Source organism: Leucoraja erinacea, chromosome 5 (assembly GCF_028641065.1).
Source record: "Leucoraja erinacea ecotype New England chromosome 5, Leri_hhj_1, whole genome shotgun sequence".
Classification (NCBI taxonomy): domain Eukaryota; kingdom Metazoa; phylum Chordata; class Chondrichthyes; order Rajiformes; family Rajidae; genus Leucoraja; species Leucoraja erinaceus.
Genome location: NC_073381.1, coordinates 42,286,953 through 42,308,556, shown reverse-complemented (window position 1 = coordinate 42,308,556; position 21,604 = coordinate 42,286,953). Strand labels below are relative to the sequence as shown.

At 41.7% G+C, this 21,604-nt stretch overlaps 1 protein-coding gene across 6 annotated transcripts in view; it reads right to left on the bottom strand.

The window, feature by feature from the left end:
• The window catches only part of otofa (otoferlin a), a 255,023-nt gene that overhangs the window by 84,988 nt on the left and 148,431 nt on the right, over positions 1–21,604 (bottom strand). For all 6 annotated transcript variants that reach the window (XM_055635427.1, XM_055635423.1, XM_055635424.1 and 3 more), the window contains 6 exons: positions 16,441–16,567; positions 9,623–9,677; positions 5,138–5,269; positions 2,555–2,617; positions 1,403–1,487; positions 725–884 (listed from right to left, as the gene is read on the bottom strand). In XM_055635427.1, coding sequence (XP_055491402.1) covers positions 725–884; positions 1,403–1,487; positions 2,555–2,617; positions 5,138–5,269; positions 9,623–9,677; positions 16,441–16,567 — 622 coding nt within the window. The remainder of the gene's footprint in view (positions 1–724; positions 885–1,402; positions 1,488–2,554; positions 2,618–5,137; positions 5,270–9,622; positions 9,678–16,440; positions 16,568–21,604) is intronic.

Here is a 21,604-nt window from a genome sequence, read left to right as displayed (position 1 = left end):
TTGTCCAAACTTTCCTTATCAGTAATAGCCTCAAATCCATGCACCACTCAGGTGAACCTCTTCTGGACCCTCTCCAATGCCTCAAGTTCAAGTTCAAGTGAGTTCAAGTGAGTTTATTGTGTGTCCCTGATAGGACAAGGAAATTCTTGCTTTGCTTCAGCACACAGAACATAGTAGGCATTTACAACAAAACAGATCAGTGTGTCCATATATCCACATCCACCTCCACACCCATCCTACAATAGGACAACCAGAACTGCACACAATACTCCAAAATCCTATAAAGCTGCAACATGAATTCCTGACTCTTACCCTCGACCGATGAAAGCAAGCATACCATACCCCTTCTTTACCACTCTACCCACTTGTGTTGCCATTTTCTGGGACAATAGCTGGTATTCTGCTTCATCAAGGAAAATTCTCCCCGTAACTACATTTTACCATGAATATGTACACAATTTCATCTGTATCTAAATCATCCACGTTGCAATATGGCACACAAATACTTCTCAGAAGTCAAAGAAAGAAAGAAATGCAATGTGATCAGACTATAATTCAAATTTTCTTTGATTCGGGAACGTTCCATAGAAGAATTCATGTGGAGTCTGCGCTCCCTGGCCTTTGAGCATTTCAAAGCATATAGTTTTTTTATCAAAACGATTTCAAGTTATCTTAAATATAAGCACTGAAAATGTTTCACGTTCTTTACAAAATAATGTCTTACCCTTCTATATCATCCTCATCATTCTCGTTGGATTTATGTGTTGTCTTAATATTATCTCCTTTCCCAACAACAGCTATGTCACACTTCACATAACCTTTCACTCCCGCAGTAATGTCACCAGGGTCACAGAGTATTGCCCATTTATGGTGGAATTGATGTTCTGTGCAACCAAGAAAAATAATAACACAGGAAAATCGTAAAAATTCAAGATTGAAATGTTGAAAATCTTAATGGATGGATGCTATTTTGAAATCCTTAATGGATGGATGCTATTTTGAAATCCTTAATGGATGGATGCTATTTAGAAAGAAATAATATTTCTTTCTTTTTTTTAAATAAAAAATTGGTAAGTTAGTTTCATAGCCTAAAGCTAGTGCTATTAGCTTGGAAACAAATAGATCGACTTGTCGATATGAGTCCAAGTGTTACCAATTTTCTGTAAGAATATGGAGCTCTTTGATACATTGGTAAAATAGCCTTCAGAAAGCAAATTCTTCAAGCCACTCTGATTGATGATGAGGGATAAGATTCGCAAGTTAAAAAGTCAAGATCAATGTATGCAAGCAGAATGAAGGAATATGGGGAAAGGGTTCGGAAGAAGCTCGTTTGAAGTATCAATACTAATGTAAATCAGTGTGGCAAAAGGCATGCTTTAGCGTTCTAGATTCCACAGATTACCTGGTTGAGAATAGATGGTTCCTATGTCAATCTTGAATGTGCCAACCAATGTCCCACTGCGCAGGAGGTTTTTGGAATGAATCACCTGAAGAATAATTAAATCATTTTGATTAATATTCTTTGTTTTGGCAAGCATAAAACTTCACTAATGCCTAGAATGTGAAGCGAAAGTGCCAGATCTGCAATTTATCTATGACAATAAAAGGAAAATGATATACTAGTTTCAATTTATTTTCAGTGATGTTGGAATATGACGTGATTTTATTGTTTTGAGTGTTTGTTCCCTGTATTTCCTCTCAACTCCATTTGAGGATTCTCGATAACAAGCAGGATACAACATACTAATTCAATGTAACCAAAACACAGAACAAGATAAGAATACATATGTACTGATCTGCTTTATAGTTTTCTCCTCACCTCTAGCCTCTGTCACCCTGACTATTCTGTACCCCACTTTAAAAACTGCCTAGCGCTGAGAGGTTGCAGCTGATTACAATGCTATATGAAATAACGTGATCGGTTTCATCCGTTATTCCCTATCAGTGCAGAACAGAATCAATTTATCCCGTAGCTACACGTGTAGTCCTTACGTTACAGAAGAATGTATTTTACAATCTGAAATGGTACATTACAAGAAGGATCAGTACCACAAGGGGGCGGCACAGTGGTGCAACTTGTACAGTCGCTGTGTCACAGTGTCAGAGACCTGTCCTCGGTTGTCCTCAATCCTGTCCTCGGTTGCTGTCAGAAGTCAGGCGCTGACAGTATGGAGTTTTTAGGTTCTCCCTGTGACCCCGTGGGGTTTCCTCCCACATCCCAAAGACATGCGGGTTGGCAGGTTAATTACCCGCTGTTAATTGTGCCTTGTGCATAGGTGGAGTTAAGGATGCCTTTCCAGTTTGTACTCAGCGGAGGAAAAATGTAGCCTGTCTGTGACAATTTTTCTGACAACACAGCAAATTTTGGAAGGATCTTTTAAAGTAAATTATAATTTTTTCCGTCTCATATGAGCAATGTTTTTTTGCCCACCCCCCCCTCATCCCTTGTCCCTCTCCACTGCAGTTAATTCTGCAGGATTTTGGAAAGCCTGATTTATTGTCACATTCTATTCAAAATAAGCAAGAAGTTGTTATAATATATAAATGTTCTCACCGAGAGCTTGACTATTTTATCGAACATGACATCCGGAGATAGATGAAATTCAAAGACGAAGTACTAAAGATAAAAAGTGGAGAGCTTTATTAATGATCCAATCAGTATTCACTGAACATAAGCAAGGATATCTGTGAAGTAGAATCAACTTTAACAAAGCATATGCAATGATTATGCTGATTCTACATAGGTTAGTTGCCATATAAAGTGGCTAGCAGTAGGTAACTTTAACCCACACATTATAAAGCACCTGCATTATCAGTGAAACTAACCTTTATCTAATTTTAGAATTTTTATGCACAAACACACCCACACTCTTCAAGTTTCAGTCAATCTCTATTGTGGCTGTATCTTACAGCCACAATTTGTAGAATAGATTCCCAGTACTTTTCTAGAATTTATTACTATCTTCCCAACATTAAAGCCAATTCATTAAATAGCTTTAAGGCAAGAGGGGCAAAGTTTAAGGGATATGTGTGGGACAAGTTTTTTCCCCCATAGAGGATGGTGGGTGCCTGGAACACGCTGCTGGGGGTAGTGGTGGAGACAAATACGACAGTATCATTTACGAGGGTGTTAAATAGGCACATGGATATGCAGAGAATCACGGCACATGATTGTGGAAGCAGATTAAATTAGTTTATTTTGGAATCATTTTGGCACAGATATTAAAGACTGAACTGCCTATTTCCTGTGGTCTACTGTTCTATATGCAGTACATTCTCCTGCACTTCCTTAAATAAAGATCCATTACATTTTGGAGCAAATATTCTTGCCTTCCCGTGGCCCTGGCATCAAATACATATTGTCTTGAAAGACTTGGGGCAGCTGAAAGTTTAATATAATAAATCGTGTTATACCAAGAATGCACTCTACAACAAATTACCAAAATGGATTAAGACATATCACAGATTCCAATCAGTTAAAACCTAATCTATTCCACATGCAGTTCAGCTAAAAAAAGGCATATTTGTGGTAAAATTTGAATTGCGTCTGAGACAAAACCATCAGAATGTCATGTCTATATTTGATTCACCAAATGTTTATGGTGATTTTACATATTAGATTATCAATTATATTACAATAAAGGTAAAGACAAATATTGGGATTTGCACATTACTAAAGCCTATCCTTTTAACTTGCTAGACACAATTGTGAAGAGTTGCAATAATTGACACATTATATGCACTGATCTGCCAATGGAATTATTTCCTGGATGGAATTTGTTTGAAGTGACACCCTGCTGTTGGGAAGATGTTGTTAAGATAAGGGCAGAGAAGACTAAAGAGGAAGGTAGACAAAAATGCTGGATAAACTCAACGGGTGAGGCAGCATCTATGGAGCGATGGAATGGGTGACGTTTTGGGGTTGCGACCCTTCTTCAGACTGATGAGGGGATGGGGGGGGGGGAGAGGGCGGGAAGAAGAAAGGAAAAAGCAGAGACAGTGAGCTGTGGGAGAGCTGGGAAGCAGAGGGGAAAGAGGAGAAAGCAAGGAATACCTGAAATTGGAGAAGTCAATGTTCATACCGCTGGGGTGTAAACTACCCAAGCAAAATATGAGATGCTGCTTCTCCAATTTGTGGTGGGACTCACTCTGGTCATGGAGGCGGCCCTACAGTTGGTCTCACCGATGTAGAGCAGCTGACACCTAGAGCACCGGATGCAATAGATGAGGTTGGAGGAGGTGCAGGTAAACCTCTGCCGCACATGGAAAGACTGCTTAGGTCCTTGGATGGGGTCAAGGGGGGAGGTAAAGTGACAAGTGTAGCATTTCCTGCGGTTGCAATGGAAAGTACCAGGGGAGGGGGTGGTTTGGGTGGGAAAGGATGAATTGACCAGGGAGTTACGGAGGGAGGGTCTCTGTGGAATGAGGATGTTGCCAGCACTTGAAAGCCTGAGCTTAAAGGGAGGGATTGGGCAGGCTAGGTCTTTATTCCTCAGACCACAGGAGGATGAGGGGTGAGCTTGTAGAGGTGTATAAGATCATGAGAGGAATAGATAGAATACACGGAATGAGTCTTTTACCCGGAGTAAGGGAATCGAAAACCAGAGGACATAGGTTTAACGTGAGAGGGGAAGGATTTAGTATGAATCCGAGGACAACTTTTTCACACAGAGGGTGGTGGGTATATAGAATGAGCTGCCAGAGGAGATAGTTGAGGCAGATACTATAACAACATTTAAAATATAATTGGACAGGTATATGGACAGGAAAGGTTTAGAGGGATTAGGGCCAAACATGGGCAGGTAGGACTAGTGTAAATGGGGCAGCTTGGTTAGCATAGGTAAGTTGGGCCAAAGGGCTTGCTTCCGTGCTGTATGACCCTGTGATATTGTGTTAAGCTTTGACAGCAGATACAATTAATGAAACATTAAAAGAGATTGCAATTCATATCCACTTATAGGAATTTTGAACCAAAATAGGCATTCTTATACAAATGCAAACGTTCCAGTAAATATTTAATAGAGATTTACTTCTTTAGGAACAATGAAATGGAATCAAATACTAGAAGAAACATAAGTTAGTGATTTACATGGGTACCACAGATTGAAGGATAGTATAACAAGCAAAAAAAAGTCACCTCATTGAAGTAAGGAGAATTTGTAGACTCCTTCATGCTTGTATATTTCTTCTCATCTCCAATCTCAACACAGACCACAGGGTCCATGTTCAATCCGACTAGCTGTCGTGCTTCAATAATTGTAATACTCACCTGGAGTAGGAAAATAATGTCAGCACAATCTCAATTTAAGTGCATTTTGTTATTTTGTCAAAAAGAGAAGCAAACTTCTGATGAAACATGGCTAACTCAGCCTGTCAATGGATGGAAATTGTCTAAAAAACAGTCTTGTGCATTATATTTTCTGTTTCTATTTCCGACTTGGAAAATATTTTTGCATTCCTTTGCACATGTCTTGCGCTATGAATGGATAATAAGCCGGACAATATTATATTTGAATATTCTGATGATCAGAATGCTGGAAATGTTCAGCAGACAATTCTAACAAAAGGTAGGTGGCCTGAATTGTTTTGAAAATCTTTTTTTACCTCCAGCATCTCTTTACCATCCAAATACAAGGGACTGGTGAGATAATGAGCCAGAACTTGCTGTCAGAGGTGAACTGCTTATGCTTATCATTACTTAAATGGTAAGGTACAAATTGGCCCTTTGCAGAATCACCTATGTTAATGTTGCTGGGTGTTGCCCTGATGGTGGCGTGGAATGGAGGGAGTGATTGGTGTAGTAATGCTAGCATGTGGGTCTGCCAAGGGAATCCTTGCTTGTGGTACAGCTGAAAAATAACTTTTGACGACTGACTAAAACACATCCCCATCTTAACCAGCTGTCAAATCTGTCAAGATTCTGAATCAAATGTAAAATGTCAAAAGTATTAATAATTAAAATACAAAACAAAATGAAAATAGACATACATTCTTAAAAACAATTAAAAATCTCAAAACAGAATTGGTTCATAAGTGTGCAATTTACTCTGATGTTTTCAAGACCTTTTGCAGATGTAATGTTCCATTAAAATAAATGATGTTGCTATGATGTTGCTATGCCGGTCCCAGTTTTAACATGGGCCAGACAGAAGTGCCATAAAATTGTTGAACAATCACATTCCTTCATTTGATTCTATGAGATAAACATCAAAACACAGCTGGCAAGTCACCAACAAAGACTGAGAAGCAATTTTGGGAATTAACATTTGTTCAAAGGCTGTGAAATTCATCTATCTGAATTTATCATAGAGCAAAGCTTTGGCTACAAAATATTTCACTGTCCATTAACAGCGTTAAGATTGTAGCAATACTCCTTGGCAGTTCATTGTTCAAAGTTTTCTTTCACAATTATGTCAGACCGTTATGTTGATAAGTTTCCCCCATGTCCAATTTGATAATGTTGTAGAAAAGATTGCTTTACAACAATGACTTGTCCTGTTGTCCTAATATGGATATTAACAGATGTTGATTTGACTCTTGATATACACAGTCAAACCTCAGATAAACACTGGGATACCATTATGATGATGTTGCATCACATACTGAAGTTGATTTAATGTGTGTGGTAAACATTACAGTAATGGGACATCATCTCACTGGGCAATCCACTTCAAATGTGCAGCAATAAATCAGATTATTCTGGAGTAGTTATAAATTATTTATATTTAGCTGTTTCATCCTATTTTAAATTTTATTTCACCTTTGCAGTAATTTATTAATCACACAATACCCACTCACATTAGCTCATTTTTTATAAAGTGCACTGATGGGAACAGTGCTATAGGTCACTTTCATAAACGTGTTTAATCATATAAATTCCACATATTTTTCAAAATTGCCCATGAAACTAATGAATGCCTCCTGCCGATGTAAGGATTCAGTGAGAAAACAGTGCATTTCATGAAATTACTGAATTACTGCTTGTGCCCATTATGTCATTTCCAAACAATTAATTTGATGACAACATAAACATAATTTACATTTTAGAACTGCATGGTTTCAACCTTTTTTTCTCAGGACTTTAACGATGGCAGGCATGCTTCAAATGGGTGTTATTAGCACTAATTCTGAACGAGTTGTGTGATATTTACTTTGTATTTAATAAACATGAAAATCTATCAGATCAATAGGATATATTCCAATTTCAGAATATATCAGACATAATATATCAGAAATGTGCTCAGTACATCAGAACTAAATTGTATAATATTAAATGCAATGATATTTGGAGGTATTGGTCTACTGAGCTAGCTCAAACTAACACTTCAATTATCAGCACCTTTCTCCATTGAACACTGTTTAACATATGTATTCCATCACCCAACAGGTGGATCACAGGTAATAATGCAGCTACGCTGAAGCCCTTTCCTCTGACATCTCCAAGTGGCATCTACTGCAATACTTGTGTGAATTTTTGTGCATCTGCTATCATTTTTGTGATGAAGAGGGAATGTTACGGTGTTTGATTTTAATGTCCATTTTACTGTAAATTTGATGACGACCAAGACATAATCTGCTAAATGTAAAAGCACATTAAATGTCATCACTTTGGTGACTACACTTGAGTCTCCAGACTCACAAAAGGTAGAGCAATATGTTTCTTCTTCACTGTCTACCAGCTTGTCTTGTAAATTAATACTTTGATTCACCTGATCCAAGCTGTTTAATATTTTATGCAATTAATTCTCTATCTTCTACCTGAGCCGCAGAGACGGAATTATTTATAACCTTTCATGAATGCTTACGCCTCTCCTTACACTTGCAACCACTCTTCTTTCTTTTTCCTTTACCATTGTAAAGAAACAAGAACTACATATTAATTCAAATGGGCCCTATGCAGTTTGTTGCAAAGCTGAACAGGCTCAAGAAGATGGCAATAGAGTGGACAACAAAAATTGCCCATCGCCCTGAGGATGAGAGGACAATTCCATTAATCATATCTTAATGCCTCATGAAATATTTAAAAAAAAACCTTCTAGCATTCTAAAACACTACTCCCAAATAAATATGTTCAAATTTCACTTAAAAGATATCAGTTATTTTATGTTTCCGATTACTTAATCCAGATGAGTATTTTACATTTATGAATCACTTTTCCCCCTGCAATTCTTGCCACGTTATCATCTAAAAATTGAAATGTGTCAGCTTAAAATATGATGAATATTCCCACCATCTATATATTACTAAAACTCTCATCTTGTTTGTTTGGATGTCTGCATGTGAGTGAGTGAGATCCTGAAATTACGCCAAAACGGTACACGATAGCGCTACAATTTTTGGACCACCTTACTCACCATTGTCCTGTGGTGTGTTGTATCAAACATTCGTTCACATTGATGTTATATTTTACAAGTTATTCAACATTAAAAATTTAACTTTTCACTTAACTTCTCATTGCTAAAAATCCAAATCAAATTGCCGGCTACAATGTTGCAAATCACAGGACACTGAGTTCAGGCAGCATGCAATTGGACTAATTTTCCTGGCAGCAAGTGCAATTGGCAAAAGAGGGAGGGTGAATAACGGAAAATGAGCCGCCCCTGCGCAGTTGGGGGCTATGGGTGAGTGGTAGAATCTTGCGTTAGAGGATTGTGTTGGGGGATCGGGTGAGTGGTGGACTATTGCGTTGGGGAATAGGTTACGTTAGGGGACCAGGCCTCCCGTGTGACAGGGACCCAACGGGCCCTACTTGGTCTAGTTATCTATATTAACCTCATTATATCAAATATTTAGTTGTAGAGAGGAAGAATAATCACAGCATTTTTTTCTGAGCGCAGCTGTAATCATTGTCTGCTAGTCAGCACCCGTGACAATGATGCAAAAACGAGTAACAGAGTTTAAATGAAAGAAAACAACAATCCAAAGAGTGTTCTCCTCTTTGCAGAATGCACAAAAAATGGCCAATGATAATCAATGAAATTATAATCTTAGGAGTTACTAACTTCTGAACAGCCACAAAAAAAGTGAAAAGCATTGTTAAGCAGGTTGGTTTCCTGGCCAAGCTTGACTGAAAGAACCAATTGCTTCAGTCAATGCAGTACTATGGTAGGAGTTTATTCAGTACTATGGTAGGAGTTTATTCAGTTTACTTGAGTAAAGAGGTTAAGAATGTTTGAGGTTGATGTCTGGTGGAGATTTATTTCAATCAATCATAATAAGTGCCAAGGTCACTTTCAAGTTCAATTATGTCTTTGAGGTTGGCTATAAAAAAATGCAAGTAGAATCCCATAGGCCAAAATAAAAATGATCAAGTATAAGTCACAGTGCAGTTAACGATTATGTAAATCCATATTAGACAATGAGACAACTGACTGAATGTTATATAAGTAATAGAGGTGTTAAACACACGAGCAATTCTTTAGAGCTATGCCAGAGAGCAGAGAACTCCTTCAACAAGCAATATTTGATTCAAACTTAAGAGTTGTCTACAGATAATCCATTTATGACCGTAAGTACGGGATCAAACTAGCCACTTTCTCTTAATTTGAAAATAATTTGGTTTAAATAGAGTTTCCAGACAGGCCAATGCACTGAACTATAAAATGAATCTGCTGGACCTTACTTGGTAATCCTGAGGTCTCCCTGCACTAGGTTCCATTTTGATTTCAGGCTTTGATCTGTAAATAAAAACAAATTAATTATTTTTTACAAAATGTGTTGAAGAATAATAAAATTCACTGATGCACTTTTCAGTAAAATACATTAACTGTGATATTAGTTTAAGGGAGGGTCCATTAGACCCCACTAGTTATTTTTGTAAATGGAGCACCGTGCTTAACTTTGGGCATTTTGAATTATTTGCATACATTTCCTAATGAAGCCCTGCCTATCAGGAAATTAGTTCAGGCAATTTCTGGTTCAAATTCCTTCAGATGTAACTTCCCCGTCATATTCTGTCATTGCATCATGAACATATTCATCACTTATTACTTAGTTAATGGCAAAAATGGATGAAAAGTTTATAATTTACTAGACCAGGTGCAGACCCGTTGGGTCTGTTCCCCCAATGTGCGGTTGTGGGGGGGGCGGCACGCAGCATCACACTCACTAACTATCCCCCCCCCTCCCCTCCCCCGCACTCACGCTAATTATCCCCTTGATATTATATTAATATTATTAATTCGCTCCTTTTACCCCATACCCGCCCTATCCACTCACGCATAGCCCCCAGAGAGAGGGGGGGAGGGAGAGGGGGGGGGGAGAGAGAGGGGGGGGAGGGAGAGAGGGGGGGAGAGGGGGGGGGAGAGGGGGGGGGAGAGAGAGAGGGAGGGGGGGGAGAGAGAGGGGGGGGGAGAGAGAGAGGGAGAGAGAGAGAGGGAGAGAGAGAGGGGGGAGAGAGGGGGAGGGGGGGGGGGGGAGAGGGGGGGGGAGAGAGGGGGAGGGGGGGGGGGTGGAGGTGGGGGGGGAGACGAGGGGAGAGGGGGGGGAGGAGGAGGGGGGGGAGAGGGGGGGGGGAGGAGGGGGGGAGAGATTGGGGGGAGAGGAGGGGGAGAGGAGAGAGGGGGGAGGAGAGAGGGGGGGGAGAGGGGGGAGGGGGGGGGGGGGAGGGGGGGGGGGGGAGGGGGGGGGGGGGGGGGGGGGGGAGGGGGAGAGGGGGGGGGGGGGGGGGAGGGGGGGGGGGGGAGGGAGGGGGAGGGAGAGGGGGGGAGGAGGGGGGGGGGGGGGGGGGGGAGAGGGGGGGGGGGGAGGGGAGGGGGGGGGGGGGGGGTGAGAGGGAGTGTGGAGAGAGGGAGGAGAGAGGGGGGGGGAGAGAGGAGGGGAGGGGGAGAGCAGAGAGGAAGAACCGAGAGGGGGAGGAGCAGAGGGGGGAGGCGACAGAGAGGGAGGACAAGGGGGGGGGGGGGGGGGGGAGAGGACAGGGGGGGGAAGGACAGGGGGGGGAAAACATTTTAGAACCAAAAAAAGACACATTCTGCAAGCATTGTAGAACCAAAAGAGACACTTTTTGAAAACATTTTAGAACCAATAAACACTTTTTGCAAACATTTCAGAACCAATAGACACATTCTGCAAGCGTTTTAGAACCACTAAGGACACTCACATTTGAGTAGACAATGTGTTCAGTGTTATTCACAGCTCAGAGATACGTGACCCTCTGCCTTCCTCCAGCTTGCAGACACTGATTGAGGCACACCACTTCCTGGTTTTATAGTCCCTCCCCCCTGCCGCCAGCAGGAGCAGCAGAGAGAATGGGGAATTTTGTAAAATCATTAATATCTCTGTCATTTTTCATCGACAGGAAAGTTCCTCGGCACACATACGGCGGAGGGGGGCTCTGAGCAAGGTGGCCAAAAATGACGGCTGTTGGTGGCGGCGTTCTCTCGGAAATCGCAGCAAAGGTGGCCAAAACCGGTCAAGAACAGACTTTTAGTAATATAGAAGGAGATGGCCAGTACAAGATGGAATTCAACAAGGAGCACCCCTTACTCAAAGCAGTGAAATTTCACAATTAAAAATGTTCCTGGAGCAATCCTTTTTAAGTGTTGAAAATCTAGACTGCAGTTGCTAATCTTGTAAAATGTTGTAAATCTCAGCATGAATTAGAGTTAATAATGGTAGAACACAAATCTCTTGCTACCACTGATTGGGGAGTGGGAGAGGGAGAACATGGCTTGGCATTGTATGGGCCAATCCATGCTTCCCAAGAAGTTCACCCTTCCTGGCTCTTGTTTTTCACAAGTCATCCCTGCCAGTTGACATCTCCATGGCATCCAGAATGGACCGAGCCGTTTAATAAATGCCAACATATTTTCCATGGGCAAGCTCACAAATGTTATCGCTATTGTATATCCAGTGTGCAGCTGCCTGTGTGCAGGTTGGGGTTTAACATTTCTGCAAGGGTGTGAATCATGATAATCCTTTCTTCAAGCAAAGATGTCCAAATTCCATGATTCTTGGATTTTCTGATTAAGCATTCGGGCTAACCTTAGCAGAAACGTATTGCACCATAAGGCAAACTCCAGTTTCTGGAATGTAACATGTGCTACATTGCAAGGGTTATAATTTCCATAAACTATCTGACTTTAGTTGAATTACTCTAGAACATCAACTATTTCTCTTTTGTCCATTCGATGTACTTGCATGGGCTTCAGAATTAACTGACACTCTTTTGAACATTCCTTCGGTGAAAAGTTTTCCATTAATCATTGTCTATGTTATTTTCCCATATCTGTGGGTGCTGTTTTTGTGCCAATCTGAGATAATGACTGATAAAGATTCCATCTCTGTTTGTCCTTCATTTGTTCAATCTTGAGCTCGTTTCTCCTTTCCTTGTATTCTTTCCAATAATATATTTAAAACATCGAGCCACACTGATTGTACTTTCTCTACTCAAACCACTTAATTATTTTTCCTCGTGTTCTTCATATCTGTGGCATGTACTCTGAAGCTTCCACATTTATTGCTGATGTTTGTGGAATATCGGTTTACCATGAGAAATTCTCCTGACAACATATAGGTCCGACATATGTTGCATTTACAAGATTGCTATTCGTATCCCTTTGTCCTCATGTTATATGATAATAATTCACATCTATCAAATCATTTTATATCATCTTCACCTTTTTAGCAAGGACACCACTCCTTTATGAGTACGTACTTCCTCTGAGATATTCCCATTTCCAGTCTCAAGACTCTTATCCATGGAAATGAACAACTTTATAAATACAGTTCCTCCCAATAAACCTCTGCCCACGCCATCAACCAAAGCCTCTCCAGCTGTTCAGGTGGGATCAGAACTCATGCCTCCAAATCAATATCCCTGGTCTTGAGGTGATATTCGACTAACTTAATCACACTGCCTCTTTACTTGAGCTACACGATTGGCCAAGGTCTTGTTGAGTGTGAAGTAGACTTGGGAGACTTCTGCTTCAGTTTTTTGTTGGAAGATGAGCGGAAGCAATGGACCAGATTGCCCTGAACACGCACCCTCCCTAGACATCCAAGGTTCATGCCTAATGCATTTAAGGGAAGCATCAAAGGGTGGCACAGTGGTAGAGTTACGGCTTTGCAGCGCCAGAGACCCGAGTTTGATCCTGACAATGGGTGCTGTCTGTACGGAGTTTGTACGTTCTCCCTGTAACCGGGTGGGTTTTCTCCGGGTGCTCGAGTTTCCTCCCACACTCCAAAGACGTACAGGTTTGTAGGTTCATTGGCTTCTGTAATTGTAAATTATCCTTGTAATTGTAAATTGTGTAGGATAGTGCTAGTGTATGGATTGATCACTGGTCGGTGCGAACTCGGTGGGCCAAAAGGCATGGTTCCGCACTGCATATCTAACTTAAATTTAAATTTCCTTTTAAACCCCAAAAGGTGCTGGAGTCAACAGGTCAGGCAGCATAACTGGAAGACATATATGTGAGGTCCTGATCCAAGATATCACATCTATGTCTTCCAGAGATGCTGTCTGACCCGCTGAGTTACTCCAGTGCTGCGGTTTCTTTGTAAACCAGCACCTGTAGTTCCTCGTGTCTACGGCTCAAGTCAAAGCCTGAAGGCCAAATGTACAAATGCACCTTCCATTGGGACCCTCCTTCAGCACATCAATACTCTGCTGTTTCTATTGCTTTACTGGCATTCACCCTGAGAGGTGCTGAAACATGAACAGTCTCCACAATCTTCTCAGCACTCTGCAGCCTCTCTTGAAAACACTGAACTCATCAATTTCAGACTGTGGCTAATTTTCCTGCCTGTTCCTTTTATTGATTTTCCCCTGAAGTCCTTTCCACTTTCAACATTGTTGCCTTTCATTTGGTCTTTTTATTGCATTTTCACTAGTTAGTTCTGCTGTTTTCAATCTTTTCAGTGCTTTAATGCCTAAATCAGCTTGATTTTGATTGATTGTGAATCTGTTACCTCATTAATGTTTCTTTGTTTTCAGATTGAAATGATCTTTGCAGAGTACTCAATAGTCTAATGTTGAATGGTCTACAAAGCATTCATGAAATAATCTGCTCTGTTGTTGAATTTATTTAAACAGTTCTTTGTCATAGTATTAACCACAGGTGACCCCTGATTTTGTATCTATAGTTTCCCTCTTACTTTGATTTGTTCAATCCTAAAATGGGAGGTGATTTCTAGTTTCGGTTCCTCCCAGTCGGCTGAATGATAACCTGTCATTTATATACAAAAAAAATCAGATAATTCTAGCAACACTATGTTTCAGATAGCATCTGTGGAAAGAGAATACATTTTTCAAGTTTGGGAGTCTTCTTTATTTGGAAAGGGAGAAAACAAATTAGTTTAGGTACCAGAGAAGGTGAGGGTGGGGATAGGTGATTCAACAGAAATATTTTTGATAGGGTAAGGCCCAATAACAAAGGGGCAGTGAAGGGACAATTTAAATCTGATTCAGCAGCTAATACAAACAAAGAGAAAGAATGCTTGTGTTGGGTCTCATTATAACAGTGCAGGAGACTATGGACAGAAAGGTCAGAATGAGGGGGGGGTCCAATGAACTGAAGTGACAGGCACCCAGAAACTCAGGACTACTCCCAAGGACTGAGGGCAAGAAGATCCCCCAATCTATGTTGGTTTCTGCAATGTAGAGGAGGCCACCAAATGGATTGGAAGAAGGGCAAGGAAATCGCTGCTTCCGTTGGTGGGCAGGAAGGAAGAGTGAATCAGGGAGTCACAAATGGAGCAATCCTTTAAAATGCTGAAAAGGGGAAATGTTTGTCTGGTGGTGGAATCTTGTTGGAGGCTGCAGAAACTGCAAAAAATGATCTGTTGACTATGGAGGCTGTTGAGGTGGAATGACCAGGGAATTCTCTTCTTGCTGTGTCCAGGAGACCAGGGGGTGGGAGCAGAGCTTCTGGAAATAGTTGAGATGTGGTCAGGGGTTTGTCCAAAATGGCAGAGGGAAAGCCACAGTTCAGGAAGAAGGGAGAGGCACATTTATGGAATGATTTATCATTGGGGCAAATGTGACAGAGCTGGAAAATTTGAGAGAATGGAATCGAGTCCCTACTGGAGGCAGGATGGGAAGAAGTATAATCAAGCTAGCTACAGATACTCTCTTTCCGCTATCCATCTATCTCTCTCTACACTACTCTGCCATCTGGACTAAGTTGGTTTGTTTCTTTTCCTAGATTTGATGAAGGTTAACTGTTTTTCTTTTTACAGATGCAGTTTGACCTGCAGAGTTTTCTGATAATTTTTGTTTTCTCTTCAGATTTAAGCATCTGCGATGTTTAAAAATTGTTACTTATTTACATGCTAACATCCTGTGCTGTTCTCTTCTATTTCTGATTTTCAGTATGTACGGTTCCTCTTGGCACTAAATTGAATTTTGTTTTTCCACATCACTCTCCCAGTAAGTTATTGTTGTGACCTAATTGTTTTCTTTACTCCATTTTCGAGTTGTGTCTCCTGCAAAAGTATGGATTAGAACTGCAGCTTCCAATGCAGGGAGTGGGTTCATTCAGCCCATGGGCACATGTGCAGTTAGCTGTTGTGCGTTAACTATTTTGGTTTAATGATGCTGTCTGTTGAAGCATTGCCTTAAGCTGATTGAATTGCTGGCTGGTTCTGTGTATCCCTTTGTTCCTGTTACTGAGCTTGCTCCTATTTGGCTGTTCCACAGCTTTGCCATTTTACTCAAAACACCCAAAATGACAATATCTTCAAAAGCTTGGCCGTTCTGTGCTGCAATCCTGCTTTGTGATCCAAGCAACTGGTGCCGAGAGATTTCTCTGCCCAGGTAACTTTTTATATCTCGTTTCCGATCTTGATCTTTAGCCTTCAGCACATGTTAAATTGACGAGTCATAGCAGTTGTCTGAAATTAGTATACAACTTGCATGATTTTATAATTATGATTAAGATATGACGTACACTTGAGGATATGAATCCTTTTTTGTTCTTGTGGCCTCAAAGCCTTCATGATAACATGTGTAACAATCAGAGAGCTGTCCACTTCGGGAAATCTGGTCAATGGTGTTTTTATTTGCTGTTCATTTCCATGATTTTCATTTGTCATCTGCTACCCAGACGAACCAAGGCAGCTGTGAGGTGTAATTCCTCATTGCAGTTTGATTGCTGGGTGACATTCCTTTTGCTGCAACCTTTCAGAACAACAATATCTTGTTACTGCCTCATTGAGGAATCATAATACCTTTCTTTGCTGCCAACATTTAAATACCTGGCCTTCATGCCCAGGTAAATAAAGGCCCATAGGACTCAGAAACCTACCTGAAGCTTCCTTCACTGGATGGAGTAGGGCTGATGTTTTTGAATGGAAAAGAGAAAGTGGAGGCATTCCAGTCCACCTGCCTCATCCAGCCAGAAGAATCGCAACGAACGAGCAAAGGCCTTTAATTCTGTGCACCTTTGAATCGTAGGGTTCAATGTGCAAAAAAAGGTTGCAATTATCTCAACGTACCTCTTGTTAGAAACATTGATGGTGACGGCAGTGACAGATGCCAGTGAGATGGTGTCAGGGTCCAAACCTCCGCCAAACCGTTTGCCTTTTCTATCCAGGTCTTCTGTTTCAAGAACAGCAGGCTCATCTGGAAGAATATAAGCAGGATAGTAAAAGCTTCTTTAGGTATGTGAAGAAAAAATAATTAGTTAAGACCAAAGTTGGATCTTGAAGACTGAAAAAGGTGCATTTATTATGGGGAACTGATGGTCTGCATCCCAGGGTACTTAAGGAAGTGGCTCTAGAAATTGTGGATGCATTGGTGATAATTTTCCAATGTTCCATAGATTCAGAATCAGTTCCTGTGGATTGGAGCGTAGCTAATGTTTAAGAAAGGCGGGAGAGAGAAAACAGGGAATTATAGACCAGTTAGCCTGTCATCGGTGGTGGGGAAGATGCTGAAATCAATTATAAAAGATGAAATAGCCGCACATTTGGATAGCAGTAACAGGATCGGTCCGAGTCAGCATGGATTACGAAGGGGAAATCATGCTTAACTAATCTTCTGGAATTTATTGAAGATGTAACTAGGAAAATGGACAAGGGAGAATCAGTGGATGTAGTGCACCTGGACTTTCAGAAAGCATTTGATTAGGTCCCACATAGGAGATAAGTGGGCAAAATTAGGGCACATGGTTTTGGGGGTGGAGTGCTGACATGGATAGAAAATTGGTTGGCAGACAGGAAAAAGAGAGTGGGGATTAACGGGTCCCTTTCAGAATGGCAGGCAATGACTCGTGGGGTACCGCAAGGCTCGGTGCTGGGACCACAGCTATTTACAATATACATCAATGATTTGGATGAAGGGATTCAAAGTAACATTAGCAAATTTGCAGATGACACAAAGCTGGATGGCAGTGTGAACTGTGAGGAGGATGCTATGAGAATGCAGGGTGACTTGGACAGGTTGGGGGAGTGGGCAGATGCATGGCAGATGACGTTTAATGTGGATAAATGTGAGGTTATTCACTTTGGTAGCAAAAACAGGAAGGCAGATTACTATCTAAATGGCGCCATGGTGGGGAAAAGGGGAAGTACAGTGGGATCTGGGGGGTCCGTGTTCATCAGTCTATGAAAGTACGCATGCAGGTACAGCAGGCAGTGAAGAAAGCAAATGGCATGTTGGCCTTTACACAACAAGAGGGGCCGAGTATAGGAGCAAAGAGGTCCTTCTGCAGTTGTACAGAGCCCTAGTGAGACCACATCTGGAGTATTGTGTGCAGTTTTGATCCCCTAATTTGAGGAAGGACATCCTTGCTATTGAGGGAGTGCAGCGTAGGTTTACAAGGTTAATTCCCGGGATGGCGAGACTGTCATATGCTGAGAGAATGAAGCAGCAGGGTTTGTACATTCTGGAGTTTAGAAGGATGAGAGGGTTTCTTATTGAATCACATAAGATTGTTAAGGGTTTGGACACGCTAGAGGCAGGAAACATATTCACGATATTGGGGGAGTCCAGAACCAGGGGCCACAGTTTACGAATAAGGGGTAAGCCATTTAGAACGGAGACGAGGAAACACTTTTTCTCACAGAGAGTTGTGAGTGTGTGGAATTCTCTGCCTCAGAGGGCAGTGGAGGCAGGTTCTCTGGATGCTTTCAAGAGAGAGCTGGATAGGGCTCTTAAAAATAGTGGTAAGGGGATATGGGGAAAAGGCAGAAAGTGGGTACTGATTGGGGATGATCAGCCATGATCACATTGAATGGCGGTGTGGGCTCAAAGGGCCGAATGGCCTACTCCTGCACCTATTGTCTATTGTCTAATCAAAGGAATTTCCTTTTGCTTAAATGGTCCAGAATTGCTCACTTTGCAGAGCGAAGTACATTCACTGAAATAATCTTTCCCTTCAAAAACCAATATTCCATAATATTGTGCCAGACTTTAATGTCGCTCACAGGGTGATGTTGATGGCACTTGAAATTATTTAAGGAAAAAATTGGCATGTTAATGTTGTCTGAGAAACAAATGAGTGGTTAAATGCTAATATTTAAACATTTTGGTGCAAGTTGTGCCAACCTATTGTGAGCTATGTCAAAAATGCATTTTGCAGAATGCATCACCATTGACATTCATTGTACAGCCAGAGCTGTACGCATTTTAACAAATAAACCACTTAGAAAACATAGAAAATTGGTGTAGGAGGAGGCCATTCAGCCCTTCAAGCCAGCACCGCCATTCATTGTGACCATGGCTGATCGTCCCTATCAATAACCCGTGCCTGCCTTCTCCCCATATCCCTTGATTCCACTAGCCCCTAGAGCTCTATCTAACTCTCTTTTAAATCCATCCAGTGATTTGGCCTCCACAATTGCACAAATTCACAACTCTCTGGGTGAAAAAGTTTTTTCTCACCTCAGTCTTAAATGGTCTCCCCTTTATTCTAAGACTGTGGCCCCTGGATCTGGACTCGCCCAACATTGGGAACATTTTTCCTGCATCTAGCTTGTCCAGTCCTTTTATAATTTTATATGTTTCCATAAGATCCCTTTCATCCTTCTAAACTGCAGTGAATACAAGCCAAGTCTTTTTAATCTTTCCTCCTATGACAGTCCCGCCATCCCAGGGATCAATCTCGTCAACCTACCTCGCTGCACTGCCTCAATCACAAGGATGTCCTTCCTCAAATTAGGAGACCAAAACTGTACACAATACTCCAGATGTGGTCTTACCGGAGCCCTATACAACTGCAGAAGATCCTCTTACTACTATACTGAAATCCTCTTGTTATGAAGGCCAACATTCCATTAGCTTTCTTCACTGCCTGTTGTACCTGCACGCCAACTTTCAGTGACTGGTGTACAAGGACACCCTAGTCTCGCTGCACTTCCCCCTTACCTAACCTAACCCCATTGAGATAATAATCTGCCCCCTTGTTTTTGCCGTCAAAGTGGATAACCTCACATCTGCCACACATCTGCACATTCACTCAACCTGTCCAGGTCACCCTGCAACCTCCTAACATCCTCTTCACAGTTCACACTGCCACCCAGCTTTGTGTCATCCGCAAACTTGCTAGTGTTGCTCCTAATTCCCTCTTCCTAATCATTAATATATATATGGTAAACAGTTGCAGCCCCAACACCGAACCTTGCGCACTCCACTCGCCACTGCCTGCCAATCTGAAAAAGACCCGTTCACTCCTACTCTTTGCTTCCTGTCTGCCAACCAATTTTCTATCCATGTCAACACCCTACCCCCAATACCATGTTCTCTAATTTTAATCATCAGTCTCCCTTGAGGGAACTTACCAAAGGCTTTCTGCAAGTCTAGATACACCACATCCACTGGCATCCCTTCATCCATTTTACTTGTCACATCCTCAAAATCCTCCAGAAGATTAATCAAGCATGATTTTCCTTTCATAAATCCATGTTGACTTGGACTAATCCTTTTACTGCTATCCAAATGCCCCATTATTACCTCTTTAATAATTGACTCCAGCACCTTTCCCACCACCGAAGTCAGGCTAACTGGTCTGTAATTCCCCGTTTTCTCTCTCGCTCCTTTCTTGAAAAGTGGGATAACATCAGCTATCCTCCAATCCACAGGAACTGATCCTGAATCTATTGAACATTGGAAAATGATCACCAATGCGTCCACTATTTCTAGAGCCACCTCCCTGAGGACCCTGGGACGCGGACCATCAGGCCCAGGGGATTTATCATCTTTCAGTCCCATTAGCCTACCCAATACTATTTCTCGCCTAATGAAAATTTATTTCAGTTCCTCTACCCCCTTAGATCCTCTGTCCTCCAGTACATCTGGGAGATTGTTTGTGTCTTCCTTAGTGAAGACAGATCCGAAGTACCTATTCAACTCTTCTACCATTTCCTTGTTGCCCATAATAATTTCACCCGTGTCTGCCTTCAAGGGACCCACATTTGACTTTGCTACTCTTTTTCCCTTAACATATCTAAAGAAGCTTATACTGTCCTTCTTTATATTCCTGGCCAGCTTCCCCTCATGCTTCATCTTTTCAGCCCGTATTGCCCATTTTGTTTCCTTCTGTTGTCCTATGAAAGTTTTCCACCCTCTGGCTTCCGGCTACTCTTTGCTGTGTTATACATCTTTTCTTTTAGTTTTATTCTATCCCTAACTTCTCTTGTCAGCCACGGTATGCCCAGAAATTCCTGCCATTGCTGTTCCACCGTCATTCCTGCTAGGATCCCTTTCCAGTCTACCTTGGCCAGCTCTCCTCTCATGCCTTCATAGTCCCCTTTGTTCAACTGCATCACTGACACTTCTGATTTAACCTTCTCCTTCTCAAATTGCAGATTAAAACTAATCATATTATGATCACTACCTCCAAGTGGTTCCTTTACCTCGAGTTCTCTTATCGTATCTGGTTCATTGGACAACACTAAATCCAGAATTGCCTTTTCTCTGTTCAGCTCCATTACAATTTGCTATAAGAATCCATCTCGGAGGCACTCTACAAACTCTCTTTCTTGGGGTCCTGAACCAACCTGACTTTCCCAGTCTACCTGCTAATTGAAATCCCCCATCACCAAAGTGGCATTACCTTTGTTACATGCCAGTTTTAACTCCTGCTGCAACTTACACCCTACATCCGGGCTACTATTTGGGGGTCTGTAGATAATAACACCAATTAGTGTCTTCTTGCCTTTACAACTCCTCAACTCAATCCACAGTGACTCTACCTCATCAGTCCCTATGTCTTCCTTCGCAAAGGACCAAATTCCATCCCTCACTAGCAGAGCTACCCCCCTCCTCTGCCCACCTGCCTGTCCTTTCTATAGGATGTATTACCCTGAATATTAAGTTCCCAGGCCCGATCCTCCTGCAGCCACGTCTCAGTAATCCCCACAGTCATATCTACCAATCTCTAACTGAGCCTTATGCTCATCTACTTTACTTCTTATACTTCGCGCATTCATATACAATATTTTTAATTCCTTCCGCATCTCACCTTTCACATCGATCCCTATTACACTTGGCCATACTTTCCTATCCCTTTGTGAGCTTCCTTTCCCATTCATTCTGGGGTCATTAACTATTCCTTTACTCTCTTTCCCTTTAACTCTGTCCTTGACTATCCCATTTGACCCCCCCCCCCCCCCCCTTTTTTATTTAGGGGGGAGGAGGGGGGGGGGGGGTGTTACTTCT